The sequence below is a fragment of the Spodoptera frugiperda genome, chromosome 18 (genome assembly GCF_023101765.2).
Source record: "Spodoptera frugiperda isolate SF20-4 chromosome 18, AGI-APGP_CSIRO_Sfru_2.0, whole genome shotgun sequence".
NCBI lineage: Eukaryota > Metazoa > Arthropoda > Insecta > Lepidoptera > Noctuidae > Spodoptera > Spodoptera frugiperda.
The window spans coordinates 8,305,127-8,326,087 of NC_064229.1; the positions used below are offsets into that span (position 1 = coordinate 8,305,127).

At 35.2% G+C, this 20,961-nt stretch overlaps 1 protein-coding gene across 5 annotated transcripts in view; it reads left to right on the plus strand.

Moving 5' to 3' along the window:
* Positions 1-20,961, plus strand: part of LOC118277959 (protein trachealess) — a 172,482-nt gene that overhangs the window by 113,437 nt on the left and 38,084 nt on the right. For 2 of the 5 annotated variants that reach the window (XM_050700312.1, XM_035597000.2), the window contains exon 1: positions 4,659-5,402. The exons of the other annotated variants lie outside the window; for them this stretch is intronic. In XM_050700312.1, coding sequence (XP_050556269.1) covers positions 5,182-5,402 — 221 coding nt within the window. In that variant the 5' untranslated portion in view covers positions 4,659-5,181. Of the gene's footprint in view, positions 1-4,658; positions 5,403-20,961 lie in introns of those variants that run through there. 5 annotated transcript variants of the gene reach the window in all.

Here is a 20,961-nt window from a genome sequence, read left to right on the forward strand (position 1 = left end):
AATTACATCATCGACCAATCACAACAGCCCACCTCCGCCATGACAGTTTCGATCGGGTCCAGAATCATATGATTGAAGATTTATGCCTGGTACGCTACCAATAAACTCAGACGGAGGGTCATTGCACGTACGTTCTAGCCGGAATGTGGGGCGACTGCGGCTCAATCGATAATGTTTAAAATTCAGTATAGATCGCTCACTCAGTACGGGGGCACTTGAGGCCGTGCGAAGTGGGAAGATCTTGGAGGAGTCATTAACATTCATCATCATTCGTTTTTCAATCTAGATGTCTGGTCAGCTTAGGTTGTTGTTGCCCTGAGGCCCTTAGTTCCATGAAGCTAGAAACTAGAAAGTATTACCTGGTCCTTAGGTACACGTACGCACGTTCTTCTTCAGCTTTTTTTTTAATTTGATGTGTCATCACCACCAGCTGGATGACTGATCCATAAGGGTAGGTCTGTTTGCTGAACAAAGGCCTCCTCTTAGCCCTCCACATCGAACAACAACTTGTCACACTTGCACCCAAAGGGTTCATGAAAGTCTGATATTGTTGGTCTAATTTTATTAGATGAGCCAATATTACCTTATCTGTAATGTTATTGTTACAAATCTTCTATACTAAATGAATATTTATTAGGATTTAGATTTACTAGATCTTTAGGTAAAATCACCAAACTCTTTCACTACCACCAATCAAAAAACAAAATCGGAACGAAAACAAAAAAGAAGTTTAAATCGATCGACGCGTGAACATTTTATGGCGAATTCCCGAAATAGAGATGCAACTGTCGATTATTTGGAACCGATAATCGATTACCAATGTAACTGTAATATGGAGTGTATAAATCGAGTTCGTCGAACTGACTGGGGATTGGTGCGGCTGGTCTCCCAATGTCAAATCTTTGGACAGGTTCAAACACCTGTCACGGGGAGTTGAAGAAAAAAAATGAAAATCACGAATTATCCAATAAGAAGTAGCGAGTTTTCTGAGTGCCTTCGAGTTCGTATGGAATTCGGTGATTGTGGTGTCATAAGCGATAGCGATTTTGTTGAGATCGCTTCGATTGGTCATTTCATTGTGTGGTGATAGGTTACCTTTGTCAGAATTAATGATAGGATGGACTTGATACCTACCTATTTCAAATATTTTAAAACTTGGGTTTGGCGAGAGCCTATCAGACTTTTACTATAAACCATTCTGTTTCTACTCTAGGTTTTAAATTCCATCTCCAAACACCTCTTTTAGTTTGTTCTCTATATGATATTTTTTTACTGTTTTATTTAAAAGTATTAGATTAACAACTCGAACACTAAGAAAAAGAAAATTGTTCCTTTTGTACTTTATTCCATACAACATGAGCTACAAATATGAGCATACCACTAAAAACCCGCTCCGCCATCCGCTAACCGCTACCGCCTATCAGCACACACACACCCTGCGTAACTCCGCGTCCGCGCTTCAGCCTCGTGACCGTGTCAGAACGACCACTTTATTGATTATGTCCGAACTCCAATACCGTAATAGGTACTCTCGAGCAATCTGAACATCTTCAATACTGATCGCTTCTACTGAATTTTTCTTAACTAGCTCAACAAATATTACCTCGTCATCAAGGTAATATTTTATTACTTAACTATAAACCCTATATACCTAGGAAAAGAGGCTATTATATTTTGCATGTCTTCAAAATTACCTACTATAAAAACTTACCTACATACCTAAGTAATAATATAGCTACTTCAATAATGGATTTATTTCAAATATCACCTCAATAGCCGCATGAAAATAACATGGGTTTAGGGTTTAACAGAGGTATTTAAGTTAGGTACTTATGTAAGAGCTTGATTCCTTCTATATGATTTTCAGTTTGTTACTGAAATCTATCAGCAAAAATAATTCAATCACACCCAACCACTCTATCACACTAATATTAGAAATGTGAAAGTTTGTTTGTTTAGATGTTTATCCGCCAATCATGCTGAAATTATTGAAATTTGGTATAATGATCTGACTTGAGTAATAGGATATTTATTATCAGACGGAAAGGCGAGCGAAGTCGCTGGCAGAAGCTAGTATTTTTATAAACTAGAATAAACTATTCAATCCCCATACACTTAAAAACATAATACCCAATACTTCACACCAATCCTAATACCGAAGCTCCCGTCTGCATACCAAAACAGTTTTACCAAAATGGATCCCATGCTTACATGACAAATACCATCTAAATCCCATAGCCCATGGAGCCATGGAGGATATTAGCACATAAATAGACGGATGGGTGACCGGAAGCCACAACAATTCACTTCCGGTTCGCGGCTAACTGGACACCTACAGTTTAGGTTTGGTTAGATTATCTAAAACTGATCGGTTTGATCGCTTGGTTTAGATTTACGGTTAAGTATTTGTTAGGTATGGCTGATTTGGTTAGTTAAAATAATACTTCTTATTCTTAATTGTTTTTTTTTTATTTACGGATAACTATGTAGATTATTTTAGTTTTTAACGAAAATTAAGATCTACAAGTTTAGGTGAATCATTTTTTATTGTAGCGCTGAATCCAGAATTCAGAATTTTATGTATATGTAGTAAGAGGTTATTCTTTAATTTTTATGGATCTACCGCTTCCTTGAGTGCAGCACATCTATAGAAGTGCCTATTCCAAAAACATTCAAATAAAATTATAATTTGACAGGCTTATATTCAGCAGTAAACAGGTAAGACGTTAAAAAGTTACTCTGTGGGTGACATAAAGATAAATGGTTAGTAAAATTATCGTCTCAGTCTAGGAATAGGTATCAATTCAACTTCCAAGCCTTTTTAGACTACAAACAAATCAATCAATTTTCTTCTTACTACCTTTTACTACAAAGATCTTTTGACCCATCACGCCTATCTCTGGTCTAAATTCAACGGTGTCATTTTAATGCTTTTTTTGTGCGCAAAACGAGTGAAGAATAAAAATAAGAGTAGCTTCGGTGATGAAATAACACGTGCCGAGATTCTGTTTACGTTTTGGAACCTTTCTATGCTAATAAGAACGCTAAGTAGATCATGGTACAGTTTATTTTTTATTGCATCTTATTTTTTATGAAGTCTCACTAACAATGTTTAGAAAAAGCATAGTAAAGTCTACACCATATTCAGGTTAAAGAAAATTTAATGATTGCTCATGTTATACCTTCCTTGTACGAAAAGAAGCTCTTGCTCAGCAATGGGCAATTATTGGCTGTAGATGCGATGTGTAATGTGTTGTTATACGGGTGAAGAAGGTAATTTTTACACGCAGTGTTCTTAGGTTTCTTCATCAATACTTACTAGTTTTCTAGAAGAAGCAAGTTTAAAATTAACAATAATATAGAATATAAATGTAACTATTATCCAATACCGTCTTTTAGAAGAGTTTCTTTAAAATTGAATTATGTTTTCTGAACCTTTTTCTATGTTGTGTGTACCTATTGGTATGTCTTTATTTCTTCTATCTCCTCATCTTCCACTGGCTAGGTCGGTACCTACTTAAGTATTATTTAACTAAGATATGTTGCGTATTTTTTAATGTCATTAGAATTTTTATACCGATACACTTTCTTTTCCTTCATCGCTAAAATCGCCACAGTATTCTTAAGATTTTTAAAGTCAAATCTTTTATTTCCATTGAAACACACTAAAGTCTATTTTCCTCAGTTTTATCTTAAAAAACGTTAGTAAAGTGACGCTAAAAGCTTGTATGTGACCATCCCATTTTGAAACGTGGCTTCGAACAAAACTCAGCTGTGGAGCTCGTGGGCAGCATACAAACTGCGCGCGAACGATCTTGAACCCTAACAGTTATTGATTAATTCTATACTAACTCCGTTTATAGATGTGAAAGACTTTGAGTTGAAAATTGTTTGATTATGACGTATTCATCTTTGATTAGTTGTGTATTATGTTTATTAAGAGTGTTCTGTTTGTGATTTTCGCTTTTTTGGCAAATGAAAATCTCTGGATCAAAGGACCACTTTTGGTCCTTTGGTTCTACGAAGATGTTGACTAATATTTTCTCGGTTTCTTTACGTATTAGTACCTGATTGAAAGCCTACGTTCTATATTAGTGTGATCCTATTTACAACCATGTCTAGACATGCTTAATCTTTCAATTACAAGTTGTACTAGCCCCGGCTAATAGTGACGGTAATCAATCGCACGTGTAGCCACGCCTACAGTATTCAACACATGTCTCATTCTACTGCTAAACACGCTATGTTCATCTATTAACGGTCCCAGACATTATAATTAAAAAGCATTACGCGAATCGGGAACGAAACCGCAACAGGGCCCAACAGCGGCAACTGGCCGGCATCCAACCGACAACACACTTATTATATTCTATGAACACCCGCTATAAACGTATTTCTGAACATATCACGTTCACTACTACTAGCAATTCCAACCAATCAGCGCGCGACAATTCAACTTAATAGCTTAGGCCACGCCCAATCACGTAACCGCCTATTACGAGCCGTGTAACGACGCAGGCTTTTAACTCGGCGATGACATCCGATCGATGGCTATACCCGTCCATCGTATCGCTCCGTCCCGCTCTGAGACCCGATGGGCGCCGGCTCGGCTGGTGTCCCGAGTGCGATAGAGTCGCGTTTACCGCGCGTGTCTCGTCTCAGTTGCACGTTCGAGGTCGTAGGAGGGGGTCGCGTGCAACTGTTTTCGATAATCGGCCGCGCGTTCCGTACGTGAAAATCGGACAGTACTCCGTCAGTCACGTCCACGTAAAAACGGATATATGCCCAGAATATTTATTAAGTGGGTGGCTGTGCGTGACTTTTCCCCTGTGAATAGCTCGCCCCGTAAATGATCGCCCGAAAATAGAACGTTTGTTTGATAACTGAAACGTCTTCACTGAAATAACGGGCACATCATTCGTGAATAATTCAGCCGCAGAGACTCTGTAAACAATGTTTCGCAGACTTTGACATGGATGTTACCAGAAACTAAGACATTAACAATTGTTTAGTGGACGCGAGTGTGTGTTACGATGATAGTTGTTTGAGACCAGAAAGAACTGCGAGCGAACAATTTTGATCATTTGTTATTTGAATCAAAATGAAGTGTGAGAAAGCGCGGGAACATTTCAGTGGAACTGTATCGGACTTGTATTAGATTAGTAACAGTGTATAGTGACAATGTTGCCATATCAAGCGGTAGCTATGGACTACGCGGTGGCTTCAGCTGGTTTTCACCACCAGAGGCCTGGCGGGTTACCCGGCGTGATGGGCCTGCCAGGGCCTGGGCCTGGCCTCAATCCTGGCCTAAACCCGGCCTTCACCCATTCCTGGTTCGTACAGACAAGCCCGGATATCTGTCGGCAGCAACAAGCATCCAACCAATCGCATCTCGAACCTGGGCACGTTTCTTTTTTCTTTATATTTTTTATTTTTTAGTTAGTTGTTACGATCCGATGTTTGATATCTCATTGATTAACAATTTATTTGCTTATGAATAATTGAGAATTAATATATTTAAGTCCATTAACAATAAATCAATGAGCTATTGAAATCAAAATAACAATTTGAATGCCTTAATTATTATTTTGCTATTACTTTAATTAATGTGCTTCTTAAATTGTGCTTATAGATTTTCCAATATGTTGTCTTAATGTTTAAGTGTACATTACTTGTATGAATTTAAATATGAACGACAGATGTGTGCATTTTAAAGTTAATCTCGTCAGTTTTATAGCGTGGAATGAGTTAAGTAATGAAATAAAACAAGATAATAAAATGTTTTAAATGTCCACGCGACAGCGAAATGTCCGTCGAACATTACCTGATTACATCTACACGGCATTGTTATGTACTGGTTTCTAGCACGATTATATTATTTTGAGCCCTCTTACGTCATTCGGGACAGGAAGTAATTTCACCATTATTTTGGCAATTTTTGTCCTAGAGTACTTCAAAAGGAAGGTTATCCTTGATGCGTAGAGAAAACCGGATTTTGTAACAGCGAGTTTTAAATGTGGTCCTTAAATACGAGTACGTTTAAAAAAATTAATCTTACTTCAAATCGTATAAAAATTTACCAATGTCGAATGGGAAATTGCGAAATTGATCACCAAAGCTGATGAAAATTTCCACATAATCGATAAGCTCAAAAGAGGTCAATTGAACCACCTAAACCTCCTTATATAATTTAACAATTAATTCATTACGTCATGTCTGTCCATCCGTCCGTCCGTTCCGTATTTTGCCATTTGGCTACGGAACCCTAATTAATTAAAATATTGCAGTAAGATTTCCTAAATAACGACGCAGAACTAAATTCGTTAAGAAACTATAAAATTATGGCAATTTGTTAATTATTAACGATTTCACGGTATATTGCCGTGACAAGATTGTGATGAACTTCTTAAAATGGCTTTATTGAAAATAAAAGTTTCAATGAAGCTATTTTTATTTGACGCTACGTACCAATTAGAATCTTGTTGCAAAATGTAACTATTGTAGTGTTTCCAATAAGATTTGATACTTTTAATTCATAAAAAGAAGATAATTAGGTACATACTTATAATTTTTCTTTTGAGGCGGGATAATCATCCGTCGTCTTCTCCCGCCTCGGGCGAGGCGAGAGAGAGTGTTAGACTCTTACTGACTAAAAACCACCCCGTTCCTACTCCTGCTTTTCGAGCCGGAGCGTAAACCACTAGCAGTCGCAGTACTTATGATGATAATAATGTCTCTCTGAATTTTTTTCGACAAGACTTTTTTTTCCTTTTTTCAACACCAATTCATTTGATACATTTTTTTCAACAGTTCAAAGTTTGACAAAATCGTGTATAGCCTTCAAAACGTTCGTCAAGTTGAACAACAGTACATACATTAGCCGGCGCGGACAGAACAGGCAACAAATTAAGATTTTATCAAGTCGTGACGTACGCCATACTCGCTTGTGCCTAACAACATAAAGAATTTGGTAATTTACTTGCGAACTTACATGAAACATTGTAGAAGGCTTATTTTTTAACGGTTTGAATAAACTAACTTAGGACAAAAAAAGTGTAATTGGAAAAAGATAAAAAAATCGGTTAAACACTTTGAATTAATTGGAATATCTGTAAAAAAACATTGAATTATAAAAAAGGAAAAATAAACAGAGTCCTGAAAAAAATATTGGTTAATTAAACTAATTAATTTAAAAAAGTAAGCTGCGCGACATTGCCGCGTCTGCGCACGTTGCTCATGAAATCCCTAAATACTCGAAACTAAAGCTTTTCTTCATTTATGTACGTGAGTAAACCGTGAGGTTTTAGTTAATTTAATGTCTCACGATAGTTATTATAAAAATAAATGAAACCAATATTTTCATTACTAACTAAACAACTAATTACAAAAAATCCCTATTTTTAAAACTACCTAAATAAGAAACAGAACTAATAAAGACATTACGAAAAAGAAATCTCAATCACATCACATCACATCACAATCACATCTAAACACAATTTTAAACAGCGAGAGATCTGTTTATCGCATAACTCTACAATATGGACAATGTTACCGCGTATCGTAACATCTAGATCACCTTAGTAATTTGTCGTTTTCCCAGAAACATGATATATTGCAGTAATGAGGTACTTGAATTAATAATAATACGAATATATGCTCAACTTTTTGAGTCAAGTTAATTGGTATTTGTTTGTTGAACATTTGGTATAATATGTAGATATAATTTAGCTAGTTCTCACGGTGAAATGCTAGTTAGTTTCTTGTTAGGTATTTTATTTAATAAGGAATTTGAGGGAGGATAGACAAGCAGATATTTGTACGTATAAAGTAACAAACCTATGTATTTCATTGGCAATTATACATTTAATTTTTTTTAGTACATTCTGCGTTACGCTTATAACAATTATACGTACAATTTTCTGCCATTATCGTGGCACAAATTTTTCTTTTACTCCGTCCGTTATCAATATAAGAAAAATCTACAACAAAAACCTAAAAAAAGAAAACTAAGGACCAACTTTGCAGCTTATTACGCACAAAGCAATAATAATTGAGCACCTGGTTACATTAATAATAATCAGTGTGGTTGTTCCACATCAACCGGGTAACCATAAACTTGATTTACAAGTTGGTTACTTGAACCTTGAACAGTGACTGGCCGAAATGATCATACTTTCGTTGATGTAATGCAAAAAATCTAGGTAAACAATGTCATATTTGTTGCTGTTAAGACATTCTAGCAAATATTATGCCTTAAAGTAATTCTTGTAAGAAAACTGAGAAAGTGTCCGTGAATTGTAAAATTTTTACTTTTATGGCCGGCGTTAACATATTTTGATTGTCTTTTGGGTGGGTTCTGATTCTTGGGTCAGACAATATTATAACTTTCGTGAGACATACAAAATTAATCATTATGATTTTCGGCTTACTAACTATTTGACTAGGAACTGGTTAAGAACCCACCTCCTGGGTCAGACAATATTATAACTTTCATGAGACATACAAAATTAATCATTATGATTTTCGGCTTACTAACTATTTGACTAGGAACTCGACTAGTTTCAAGTCATGTTAGAGGCTAATATTTATGAGCAGTATTCCGCGACACGCGACGCGGCTACTGTCCCGCTGCTATTGGGTAAGCCGAAAAACATAATTAAGACAAAATATGTATTATTGTGTTTTAGCAGGAGTTTGTAGTTGCACCCAGTATTAAGTAAAAGGTTTAAATTAAGATATTACACTAAAAATGTACGGAACGCATATCTGCGTCGGGAATGAAGATCCAAATAGTATTTCAAACCTTCAATCAGGTGGCGTGAAAAATACCTAAACGTATAACACAAAAGTGGTTAAAAAGCTCCTTTATCTTAGGAATTTTTACTTTTTTCTACTTACATTTCATCTTACGAAACAAAAACGCCTCCTTTGACTCAATCACAAGACAAGAACCCTTTCACACTTCATCAAAATTTCTAAAGAATACCGAAAAAAAAAACAGTGTTGAAGGGGAAAAAACTAAAAAAATCACATCCGTAGTCAAAAATATTTTGATTGAAAAATAAAGAGCGTTACTAAATGCATGTAACACGGGTTTTTGTTGTAACACTCGTATGTACAATGTAACATGCCAAGCAAATGTTTTTAACGGGTTAAAATAAACAAAAAAGCTATAAAGGATCAAGATTAGTTGTGTGAAGTTCAGTATTAATTGTAATTTTTTTTTAATGAATTTTAAAATGAGCAGTATACTATATTCAATACAGCATAGAGTCCTTTTTTGAGAGGGGAAAATTATTCAATGTCTTCTCCCGTCTTAGGTGAGGCGAGAAGAAGTGTCAGACTCTTACAGACTAAAAACCACTCCATTCCTACTCCTGCTTTTCGAACCGGAGCTCCGGTAACCTGTTACGTTGTCCGCAGCTCCGGATAGCATAGAGTATTTCAACTTTCGTCTTTTGAGAGTACCTAGTCAAAGACCATTTTTTGCAGCCATTTTTTTATGACGAATCTGAATATTCCATCCATTATCGATTCTGTTACCTTGTGATATGTTTTATGGGACAAGCCCGCTCCAACCTCCTAAAACCGCCGCAACCGCTACAAGTCCGGCGCGTCCCAGGGACATGAATAACTGACTTAGATCCCGCGACGAAATAAACAGAAGATATTATAAGAGTTAAAAAATCTATAGTTTGGTATAGAGCGTGATGAATATAATATAGTAAAGATATTAGCATATACCTACACAGATACTAGTTTTGCTCCAATTGACTTTATTTTACAAAAATAGGCACCAAAAAACAATACCAGATCTCAGTAACAAAATAACCAGCACTTATATACAGTAAAAGAATACTTTTTTCTTTATTTTTACACCGAAGCAGCTGAACGTACAAAACGGTGCCCAAACCACAGACCATTTCAATTAGAAAAGGATAAAAAACATCTTGTTGTTTCGCTCTGGAGATGAGACCGCAATCACATTAAAATCGATTACCTATATATCGATTGGAGGGTTTAAAAATAACACAACGGTTGTTTTAAAAGAGAAAAAAATTTGGTTCACAAATTTTTTCTTTGGTAAAATTTGTGAAAAATCGTAAAACTTATTTTATCATTATTACAAAAAAAAAAAAAACATTATAATTACAGCAATGTCACGCCTTTTATCCCTGAAAGGGTAGGCAGAAGTGCACATTACGGCACGTAATGCCACTGTACAATATACACCCACTATTCACCATTTGTGTTATAAGTCCCATCTAATAGGTTGTGACAACATTTTAATTATCTAAAGTTACAGAAGTTTCCTATTAGATACTAAAGGAGATTCAATCACTTTTTTCTACACAAATAATTACAACATCGCACAATCACCTCAAACATAAAGCCTAAACACCTAAATCGTTCTAAATTTAATTTGAAACCGTTTTTTTTCTTCTAAACTGCTCACAGACGATATAACATTTACTACTAAAAATATAGAGTGGACTCATTTCAAACACAAAATTAACAATGTCTTCGAAAAATAAAAGATGGCAGACAAAAAACTTAACAATATCAAATATCCGGGTTGATATTATGAAGTATTATCTCCTGGCTCCTCATTTTAGATGAGCTATAGCTTTTTTGCGGTTAAAAAAGTTCTTGTCAAACGATTGTAATCTTTAGCGACATGTGATAAGGTTTATTGTTATGTTATTTATCAGCAAATAGAGTTGGTGATTCTGTTGGCCCTTTGAATATATGGATCTACTATAGGTCGACGCTTTTTTCTTTTTAATTTTACATAGGTTGATGTTTTATTACACAATGCTATTCACTGAAATAAAATCATAATAAACTTGTAAACCAAAATACTTCTAACACAATATTTATTAATTCAGTCATCGGATTTCATGATTAAAATTATTTATCTTTCAATGAAATACGCTCAAGTAGTGGACTCACTTTTAAACAGCAACTTAAATTGACCTTACATTTCCCAATACATTCAACTTAAAAACAACATACACAAAACTATCACACAGTGGGACAAAATTTCAAAACTCTGGACAAAATTTCACAAACAACAATTCTAATATTTGTGTTAAGAACAGCCTGTATCAGTATCACAGTAGTCAACCTCAATCGGCTACCAAGTGCTGATTCACTGCAATTCGACACGCCCCTCTATCCATTCGAGTTTTTACTACCGACAAACAGACTCCGATACAAAGATTCTAAAATATATCTAGCAACACATTTTTATAAGTGTGTCAAACAATGCACAGTGGTGAATGTGTCAAGGCAAAAAAAGAAGAAAAAGCATTTGAAAAAAGTGAAATTAACCTTAATTTTGTGAATCAAAATCTTGGCTAACTATGATTACTTTGTACTTATAAGACTTGCTTAGGATAGGTTAATATTATCAGTTTTAATATCGTTGGTAATTTGGTAGAGTAGTGACCTCTAATTTTAAAGTACTTTAACTCAACAAAGAATAAAATGTAATATTCAAGGAAAAAAACAACATCGGCTTGAGATCTCAAATCATCAAAAACGTAATCTAATGACGTACGATTTAAACAGGAAACACAATAGGATTTAGTGTGGAGAAATTACACAGTCGAACCGATTAAACACATTAACCCCAATGAGTTCGTCCCCAAAAACGTATCGATATAACAACCGAACTATTATCCGTCATTAGAGAATCGAATAAAAGTAAAAAAATCGATTTTTCAAAAACAACGATCGATTTATGTCTGCGGTTTCGACTCGAATCTTCTCATTGCAGGTGTTTTTTGTAATTTTATGATGTAAATGTTAAAAAGTATAAAAAATACGATATTAAATTCAACAAAATTGCGAGTTGTAAGTCGTATCGAATGATGTATTGACACATTTTTTTAAATAATTTGTCAGAATAATGGAACTGTCGATATGAAAGACGTTTTGCTCAATATAATTTTGATTCAATTTCAGTGCTTTTGTGAGAGAATGTTAATATTTTGTGAAACTTTGACTATTGACAGGAACAAATTTTTTTGATGTAAGTCTAATGTATTTACAAAAACCGATTTGAAAGCCGATTTGCTTAACAAAGTAACAAAAAATGATTTGATATAAAATACGGATTTTGATATTAATCTAACAATAAGAATTAATATAAGTTTAGCTTTCTTAGAAAACTTTCTTTAAGTTTCAGCAAGAATATTACTATCAACAGTCTATCTTAACATCCTAACTATTAATTTTCAAGTAAATCACTTACCGAAGATTTTGGAACCCCATTTCTAAAGAATACATGCGAAACCATATGTTATATGTAGAGTTTCTTACCACCATCTTACTTAAACGTATACTAGCCAAATAAAATACCAATTTTAATGGGCATTCCTCTAGTAGGGTGAATACAATCGATCACTAGCTGGACCAGTCGGGATTAACTACGGGACAAGTGTCCCGAAAATGATCTATTATATCCCCCTTTACCTCATCAACGTACTTTTGTACTGACCCCCGTTGTTTTAATTCTTTCTTTTAGGGTTGAATTGGTAGCATTTAGTAAGGGTCCGGCTTTTGATGAAAGGAGAATATTTTTTTCTGAAAGTGTAGTGTGATCAATGTGAATATAATTTGGTGTGATACCATGTATTTGAGACTGCTTCCTTGATTAAATAGTTGCGGCTACTTACTAGCGCTGCAGAGTATAATATGATGTGACTATAGATAGCCGACAGTATACGGGAATGTGCGAACTTAATTATTTTACAAAGAATCTTTATCTCTCTAAAGAAAGACTTTCATTTAAAATGTTTCATGCTTGTGAAAATTACGTAAGATACAAATTTTCTATAATTCAAACTGTTGCTTCCTTTATCGAAATTATTCAACTATACCAAACAGTAGTAAAGCGAATAAATTGTGAAATTTATAGGAAGCACTAACGAATACTCCGCAGTAAGTTGGCAGACGGGAAAAATTTCCTCGCCCGTGCCCCGGGCGCAATCAGCCGTCCCTTCAGTCGATTATTGCAAATAACTATTATTTCCTTCTCCTTTCAATTGGCTGCGAATGCGGCCCCGACCTCTCTTTGTATTGCTAATTCAGCTAGCTAGTTTTATTTACTTACAATACGATCAATACAACACATTACAGACACAGTTTTTCTAAAGAAAAACCCAAAAAATCCAATCAAATATGCGATTATCACGAACATTTGTCCATCTGACGTTTTGAAACCGCTATCATATGGGGTCCAGTAATCCTCACTATTTTATTCATCAGAAAGCTATCCACGCAAATCCCAACTATTGCATTTATGAATGAAACAATTTTCCAGTTTCGTTACGATTTTGGCAGGCAATTTGCTAAGCGGGCAGCTACCATTAGTCATACCCGTATCGACGCGCCTAGCAGATTGGTCATTTTTTGTCCGTAAAAAGCGAGATGTCGCCCACTGGGGTGTGTGGGCCTGCGATATCATCTATTGTACATTTATTTTCCCTGCGTCAACATTGCGTTGTCATAGTGGGATGCGATTTATCTAAATTTTACATTTTTATAGACGAAAGAGATTTTTTCTTGTGATAATTTTGTTGAACTTGTGTTCATTGACATTTTACTACAGTTAAATGCATCAATCTTCATAGTTTCTTTACATGTTTTAGTATTTCAATAGTCACTCCTTCATTACCCCTCGATTTGACTTAAACAATCAAATCAAAAGATCCCGCTTTGCATAAACCAATCATTAATTACGAGTGTCAATTCACTAATAAACAAGTGACATATTGAATCAACGCAGCGCCCAATTTGTATTCGCAGAGCGTTTCAAACGAAAATTGTATATGACGTGATTATTAAAGTCCGCCTAAAGAGCGGCAATTTGGCCAGCGTACAAATCGCCCGTCCCAGTGGGACGGGACAGCGTCTATTTATTTTTGTCCGAAAATAGTTGTGCGATGCAACACTGTGCGGGGTTGGTTTAACTTCAGTGGATGGAGTAAGTGAATTTTGTATTTGCAAAAGTATTAAAAGAGTAAATACCTATTTATTAATGTTTCTAATAGATTTTCTATGTATTAGATTGTTTTATTCCTTTTTAACCAGTACATAAGCAGTTATGGTGCAACACAAGAGACACTCAATAATAATATTTAAATATTCTTAGTACAAATAGGTAGTCTTACTTTTTACCATTTTACAAAAAGATCTTCCGAGTTGATCATATTTTCCCAAAAAACTAAATAACATTTTCAACACAAGTTTAAATCTTTATGAAATGTTGTCTTCTAATCTTTATAAAATACAACTTTACATCAAATAACCTCTTGCTATCCCATTTAAGCGAGATCTGTCGTGGATTGTCGGACACCCAGTGAATCCGCCGAGTCACAGTGACCCCATCAGGGGGTGCCTCAGCAAACGGTGCCGGGACCAACTGCCGACTGTCATTATTGCCGAAGCCAATTCATAGGGTGATAAGTCTTGATACTTTAGTTAAAGTAAATTGCTTATTTTAAGATACTACTATTACACAGTAAATTATAATAAAAGAAAGCTAATAAATATTATTAGTATTTCATGAATATAACTATAAAATGGTACTACAAATAGGAAAAAAATGCAAATTAGTGTTTAACACCAAAGCCTAATGTTGAAAATGCTACATTCAACAATAGAAGCATCGCGTTAGCTTTAGTGCGAATGTCGCTTAAGAATAATTGAATCAAGGTGAACTTAGAATTGATTCGGTAGCAAACCATTAGTAAATTAACTAACTCATGGAGAAAAGCTCTACTAGTTTCGAGTCACAAAGGGAGTCTTCATGCTGCAGCGTGTGCAAACGCGGGGACATCGCCCAGTCTATTTACGCTGCTCATGATGAAGAGTCCCTCTGTGACTCGAAACTAGTAGAGCTTTTCTCAATTAATTTACGTGAGTAAACCGCGCTTTTTAGTTAATTAAGTATGTCTCACGATAGTTATTATAAAAATAAATCATTAGCAGTTAAACGGTTAGAAGAAAGTATGACATGATATTTTTTAACGTAACACTTTTTTTATTTTGACTGTCATTTGTTATCATGACCATGAATGTAGATACAACAATGTAAATGACCAAAACGTATAGCAGTGTACTGCCAGTCACCTTTTACCGTTTCTCGTGATCCTACCTTTGACACGGTCGCCCCCAAAATTATAGATCACGATTTCTTGACACTTTATTGCAAAAAATGTTGGGAGAAAAACTATCTGTATCATCTTAAGATATTTGTTTATGAAATCGGTTACGAAAAAATCACAAAGATGGGTATTGAAAATAAAATAAGAGTTTGTTGCAAGATAAGACATTGAATGAAGGATCATTGAACGATCTTAAGGTAGATAAACGTTGACTAAAATCATTAAAATTTTAAGTTTGTTGTATTGATTGAAATCTATCATCATTATCATCAAGCTGTTCTCGTCCACTGCCGGACATAGGCTTTCCAATAGTACGCCACTGAGCTCGATCTTCAGCTCAAATTTGAAATCTATTTAACCATAGAAGTAGAACCAAACCCAAATCGGCTGCTTATAAAACTAATGACTCACATACATTGGTCTTATAAACAGTCTATTTGGCCTCACATACCTTTAAATTGAAGCCAGGATAAACATGGCCATTTCAAAATGTTGGCAAAGCATCACAATAAATTACCAATTAAAAGCTTCGCCGACACGATTATTGATTGCTCAACGATTTGCTAAACCAATCGTGTCCCCGGTAACTAATGCATTTTCAACAAATCATCAAACGGGGCTTTGTTCAAAAGAATGTTACCAGCTAACGTCATTATACTAAGGAATTAACTAATTAGATTTTCGATTCTTAGTAATTGTTTAATTTTTCCCTTGCTTCAAGTTTGTCAATTTGGTGTACCATAATGGAATTAGTTTTTGTTATCCTCATGAGACCAATATTATTTTAATGATTTGTCTAATTTTTGTATGAATTATCTAATCTTTTGATTCACCAGATTCATGAATACTTCTCCCATATTCAAATCACAATCACCAACAAAATTTACACCAAATTCTTCAACCATTCTTTCATCAACAACAAAGCCAGCATCTATATTTTCTATATCTTCTTTAATAGTCAGATTATAATCATCTACGATATCAGCTTTCATAAACCGTGCAATATCAATAATCCTTAGCGTAATAAGCCGATGACATTTTCATTTCCTATATCAAATATGGTGTCAACTGTCGCCCCCTTGGTATTTGTTCGTATAAATAAGATGTATCATTACGTGTGGACTTCTATTAATTTCGTCTGCATTGTTTGATTTCTCTGCTAGGGTGAGTTTGAATATAAAAGTGAGATCTGTTAGATTGTAATTGGTATTTTTTGCTCTTTCTTTGTGTTTAGTTGTATTATTTTCTTTCATATTTCATTTTGTCCTTAGACCTGTTTTGTAAGAGTATGGATGAAATTATTAGCTACCTTTCTTTTAATACTTTAATTGTCTTTCCTAATATTTTGTCTACTTCATCTCTTATTAAAACTACACGTAATGACGCGACTGTCAAAGACCTTTGTGGAACCAATGACCAATGAGGACATCATGCAGTGGCGGCAGACAGTCGATCTGTCCGACTATCAATTAAAAGAAAGCCTTTTTTCATTGATACTTCACAAATTACCCAAGTCTTGAGATATCCATCAGTAGAAAATCCGTTTACTTCATTACCAATGGCATCGATTAAGCTGTTCACACAACTCAAAACGCTGTTGTTAGAAAGAGATAGCAGCAAAGATGATCCTTTCACGAAAGTCAGTTACGGTGAAGTCGTATTAGCATTGCCGTTTTAAACCGCGATTACTACAAACTAATTAGAATATTAATGGAGTAGAAAACAAGTGGATGTTTCAAATGCCAGGAATAACCATGTGACTAAGCCTGATGTCTGATTAGCGTCTGTCTTTTTATTCGCTATTTTTCTTTTAATTCAGCTCGCGTCTTTTAGTCTTCGCTAAGGGGTCTCCTTGCTCGCTTTGTCATTGTGTCGTCATTGCATATCTTTGCTTGTTTCCTTTCCCACATACTTTGTGCGTTTACCATGAGTTAACGCGTGCGTTAGCGTTTTGTTTACTTGTGCTTTGGGATGTGGAACGATACTATCGGTGATTTTGTTTTTGACTTGAAAGGTTATTTCCTTGGTTTGAAATTATTTATTTTTGTTCTTCTGGCTCTTCTGGCAGGAGTATTATAATAATTTTGAAAAGTCCATAAGGTCAAGCCATGTGGCTAATAATATGAAATTGAAGGTGAAACGAAGAGTGGCAAAAGAATGCCAGACTTTAAAAAGATGTTTAGAAAGAATAGTCGTGCAATGCGAAAATGCAAATATATTGTCTATCAAATGAGCCGTCTTTATGCCAAACGTGATATCCTTTAGCTTTAGTTGGCACTAAACACAACTACTGCGCTACGTTAGCAGTTACTGCCGATATACCTACTGATATGCACCCATACATTTGAAAGTAAACATTTCTGTAATGAAACGCGGTGTAATGACTTTGTATCGTTAAATATCGTGGTTATGGTAGTTTTCGAGGTTGCCTTTGCGTTTGGTGACATTATGAACCTTCATAGTTGTCAATTAAGAAAATTAAGAGCATTTGTTTCACCTAGATTTTATCGATTATTTAGCTAGGTCCACACGCTAGAAGAAACATCTCTCCACTAAGAAAAAGTACAAAATCCCAGAAATCGAACGCAAAACTGCACGTCTACAGCTCAAGTCACATTGCATCCGTAACTAGCGACACCAATACATCCAGTCACTCATACAAATATCTACAGTCAATTTATTTGAATACCTTTCAACTGACCGTGGGGGTCTCTCAGGCCCAAGGGACTAACGCCTGACTAAATTCCAAGGGTTCAAATGTCCATGCTTTTAAAGAAAGCTAGCCGACCCTTAACAGAGGGTGTGAATCTCTTTGTAAAAGTTTCCTGAAGAAAGTCGAAGGAATTTCAAAAAGTCCTGTGATAGAGTTAAATGACTTGCAAGATGGGGATTTAGGTGATTTAAATGTCATGGCGGATAATGTATTTTAAGTAGATACTAAATTGTTTACACTTGATAAAAAATTAAAGTGTCTTCGGTCATTTATTTACTTAAAATGGGTAGAATGACTATGGCCAGTAACCTATTATTTTCGACTTGCCTTCTATCGATATTAGTAATGTTAATAATTAAATAGAAACTGTTACTAGCACTATTATAGGTACCCGGAGCTGCGAACTGCCTAGAGGGTAACCGGGGCTCCAGATCGAAAAGCAGGAGTAGGAACGGGGTGGTATTTAGTCAGTAAGAGTCTTAAACCCCTCTCGCCTCGCCCAAGGCGGAATAAGCCATTGGATGATTTTTCTATTTCTTAAAAAAGCACGGTTATAGCAATGCACGTCTTTGATTAAACATGTGCACTATTCCGTACTTTATGCTTACGAGACTGTCAATAAAAATAAAAAAGGTGTTAAAATTTAACATCCCTTTACAAATCTTTATATTTTAGTCACCTTAAACGTTTGCACTACAATACTTTTGTCATCCAAAAGAAAAGATTAAGCTTTTAAAAGAGGGTTGAATTCTGCACCTATCTTCCCAAGGTAGCAAAATTACTCAATACCCACTTATAACCCTAAAACGTTGAATGTAATATCAAAAATGATATTGTGTATTATATTTAATATGGAGTGGTAAAAGGTGGTAATGCCACTTCATATCAACGACTTGAGATGTCATATTTTATATTGTTATGTATTTGTATTATGGTCTTGGATGAGTGGAGATTTTTCTTTGAGTTCTTAAGTGGTCTGCCATAGGATTATGTATTGATAAAATTGTAATAACTATTTTGTCAGTTATAAAAATTTGGTGAATTATGTTTTGTAACGTAGTCTACGGCGTTAGTAGGTATTTCTTTAAGGAGGAAAATAATCCAATGACTTCCCGCCTTACGCGAGGCGAGAGGGAATGTCAGACTCTTACTAACTAAAAACCACCGCGTTCCTACTCCTGCATTTCTAGACGGAGCCCCGGTAAACCCGTTAAGTAGTTGACATCTCCGGAGCATTTGTGAACCTATGCACTTTAACTTACAATTCCGACCTTCTATAGGTACACAATTTGCTGAATAATCAAATATCGTTTAAAGCCACAACGACAACGATCCAACAAATAAAATCAATGAACCACAATCCAGGAACACCATCACAACACCATTATAAATATAACCAAGAAAATAATAAAACCACCATCATTCAGTACTAACCGTAAACTTTATCACCAAATAATAAACTTAATAGTAACTAAACCACAACAAAGAACCGATGTTTAGACTCTTACCCATTCATGGAGAAAATCGACAGAAGTTCCCATGGCTTCTTAGAAGGGGTATTAAATACCCCGTACAGGGGTTAATCGGGAAGGTGTTAACCCTTAATAGTGACAGTGATGGTGACAACAAGCAGTCTATTGATATAGTGGTACATTTTGGTTAATCTTTTTCTTTTGTGATACTTTTTTTGGTGTCGTCGTTTGAGGGTTATCGGTTTTATTGATTGGGAGTTTAAAGGCGAGGATTTTAAGTCTCAATTAAGTGGTTAGAGTGTTAATAATAGTTGCTGATTCTTTGGTTACTGCGTTTATAGATTTTAATGGGGTTGTGAGAATATTTGCTATCTATAGAAGTTGTAGAAATCTTGTTACTCTTATCTCTTGTTACTTTATCAAATAAATTATATGTATAAAGCAGCATTAGTATCTTCCTAGAACATTAGGTAAATACTTATACATAATGTAGGTAAGTTAAGACTAACTGCCATCCCTGCTCAGAGTTATGTATGGTTACCTAATCCAGTCCATATCAATAGTTTTTGGAATAAAATCATTACTAAGGAATAGTTTAAATAATCATTAAATAACTCGGAGTACGGCAGTTGGTCATCAAATTAATACACATTTTATCAACATTAATCCACAAACTCATCTACACATTCTGCTTACCAAAAACAAAATAAACAGCAACGTGATACCCAATCGAAGACAATAAAATGCGACTCATAAATAGTGACGTCATATTCGTCACTTATCCCGGACTCCGGGAACTAGTGTTGAATCCCGGGGGACAGCTAATTTTCCTAGCAGGGCACAACTCAATTTGTCCGGGACACATTAACCGTAACTACTGCGACACGGTTGCGTACTACGCTTTTTACGACCTCTTCCCGGCATCGAATCCCGGAATTTTTTCCTTCGAATTTCTCCTATTTCAATTTGCAAGAGAATACTTTTTGTTTTTCTTCTTAAAGTGTGATTTTCAGTTCTATTCTCTGAGACTTAAAGCTCAGTTTTGCTTGAAGGGATTGTGAGATGTGTCCTTTTTGGAATATCGCACTAATCATCACTGACCATTGGAACGTATCGAATCGTTTTTAGATTTTGAGCTCTATCCTGTAAAAGATACGGTTGATTTTTAGCTGTGGTAGTCGAGGCTGTATTTGTAGAGGGTCAAGGCGTTAGTGGCGTATTGTGGGTTCGATTCCCAGGTGTGTAGGGTGTTGAGACACGTACGCGGACACTTAAAGACGGCCACTTCTAAGATGAAGGGAGGTCTGTCATAAAAATTGGACAGAAGCAAAAGCATTGCAATGTCTTCCTAATATATTTTATGTAATATTTTTATTAGACAGTCTCTCATATATTTACGACATAAACAATATTACGTCATACTTTTTCTTTGAATTTTAGGCATAGGTTTTGTAAAAATCATAAAAGCTTTTACACTCTCATACTTTTGACAATGGATAGACACATTATAAGTTTGAAATCGCCAACCCGCATTGAGCAAGTGTGGTGATTAATGCTCATAAACCTTCTCCATGCGAGAAGCAAATAACTTTACTAGAGG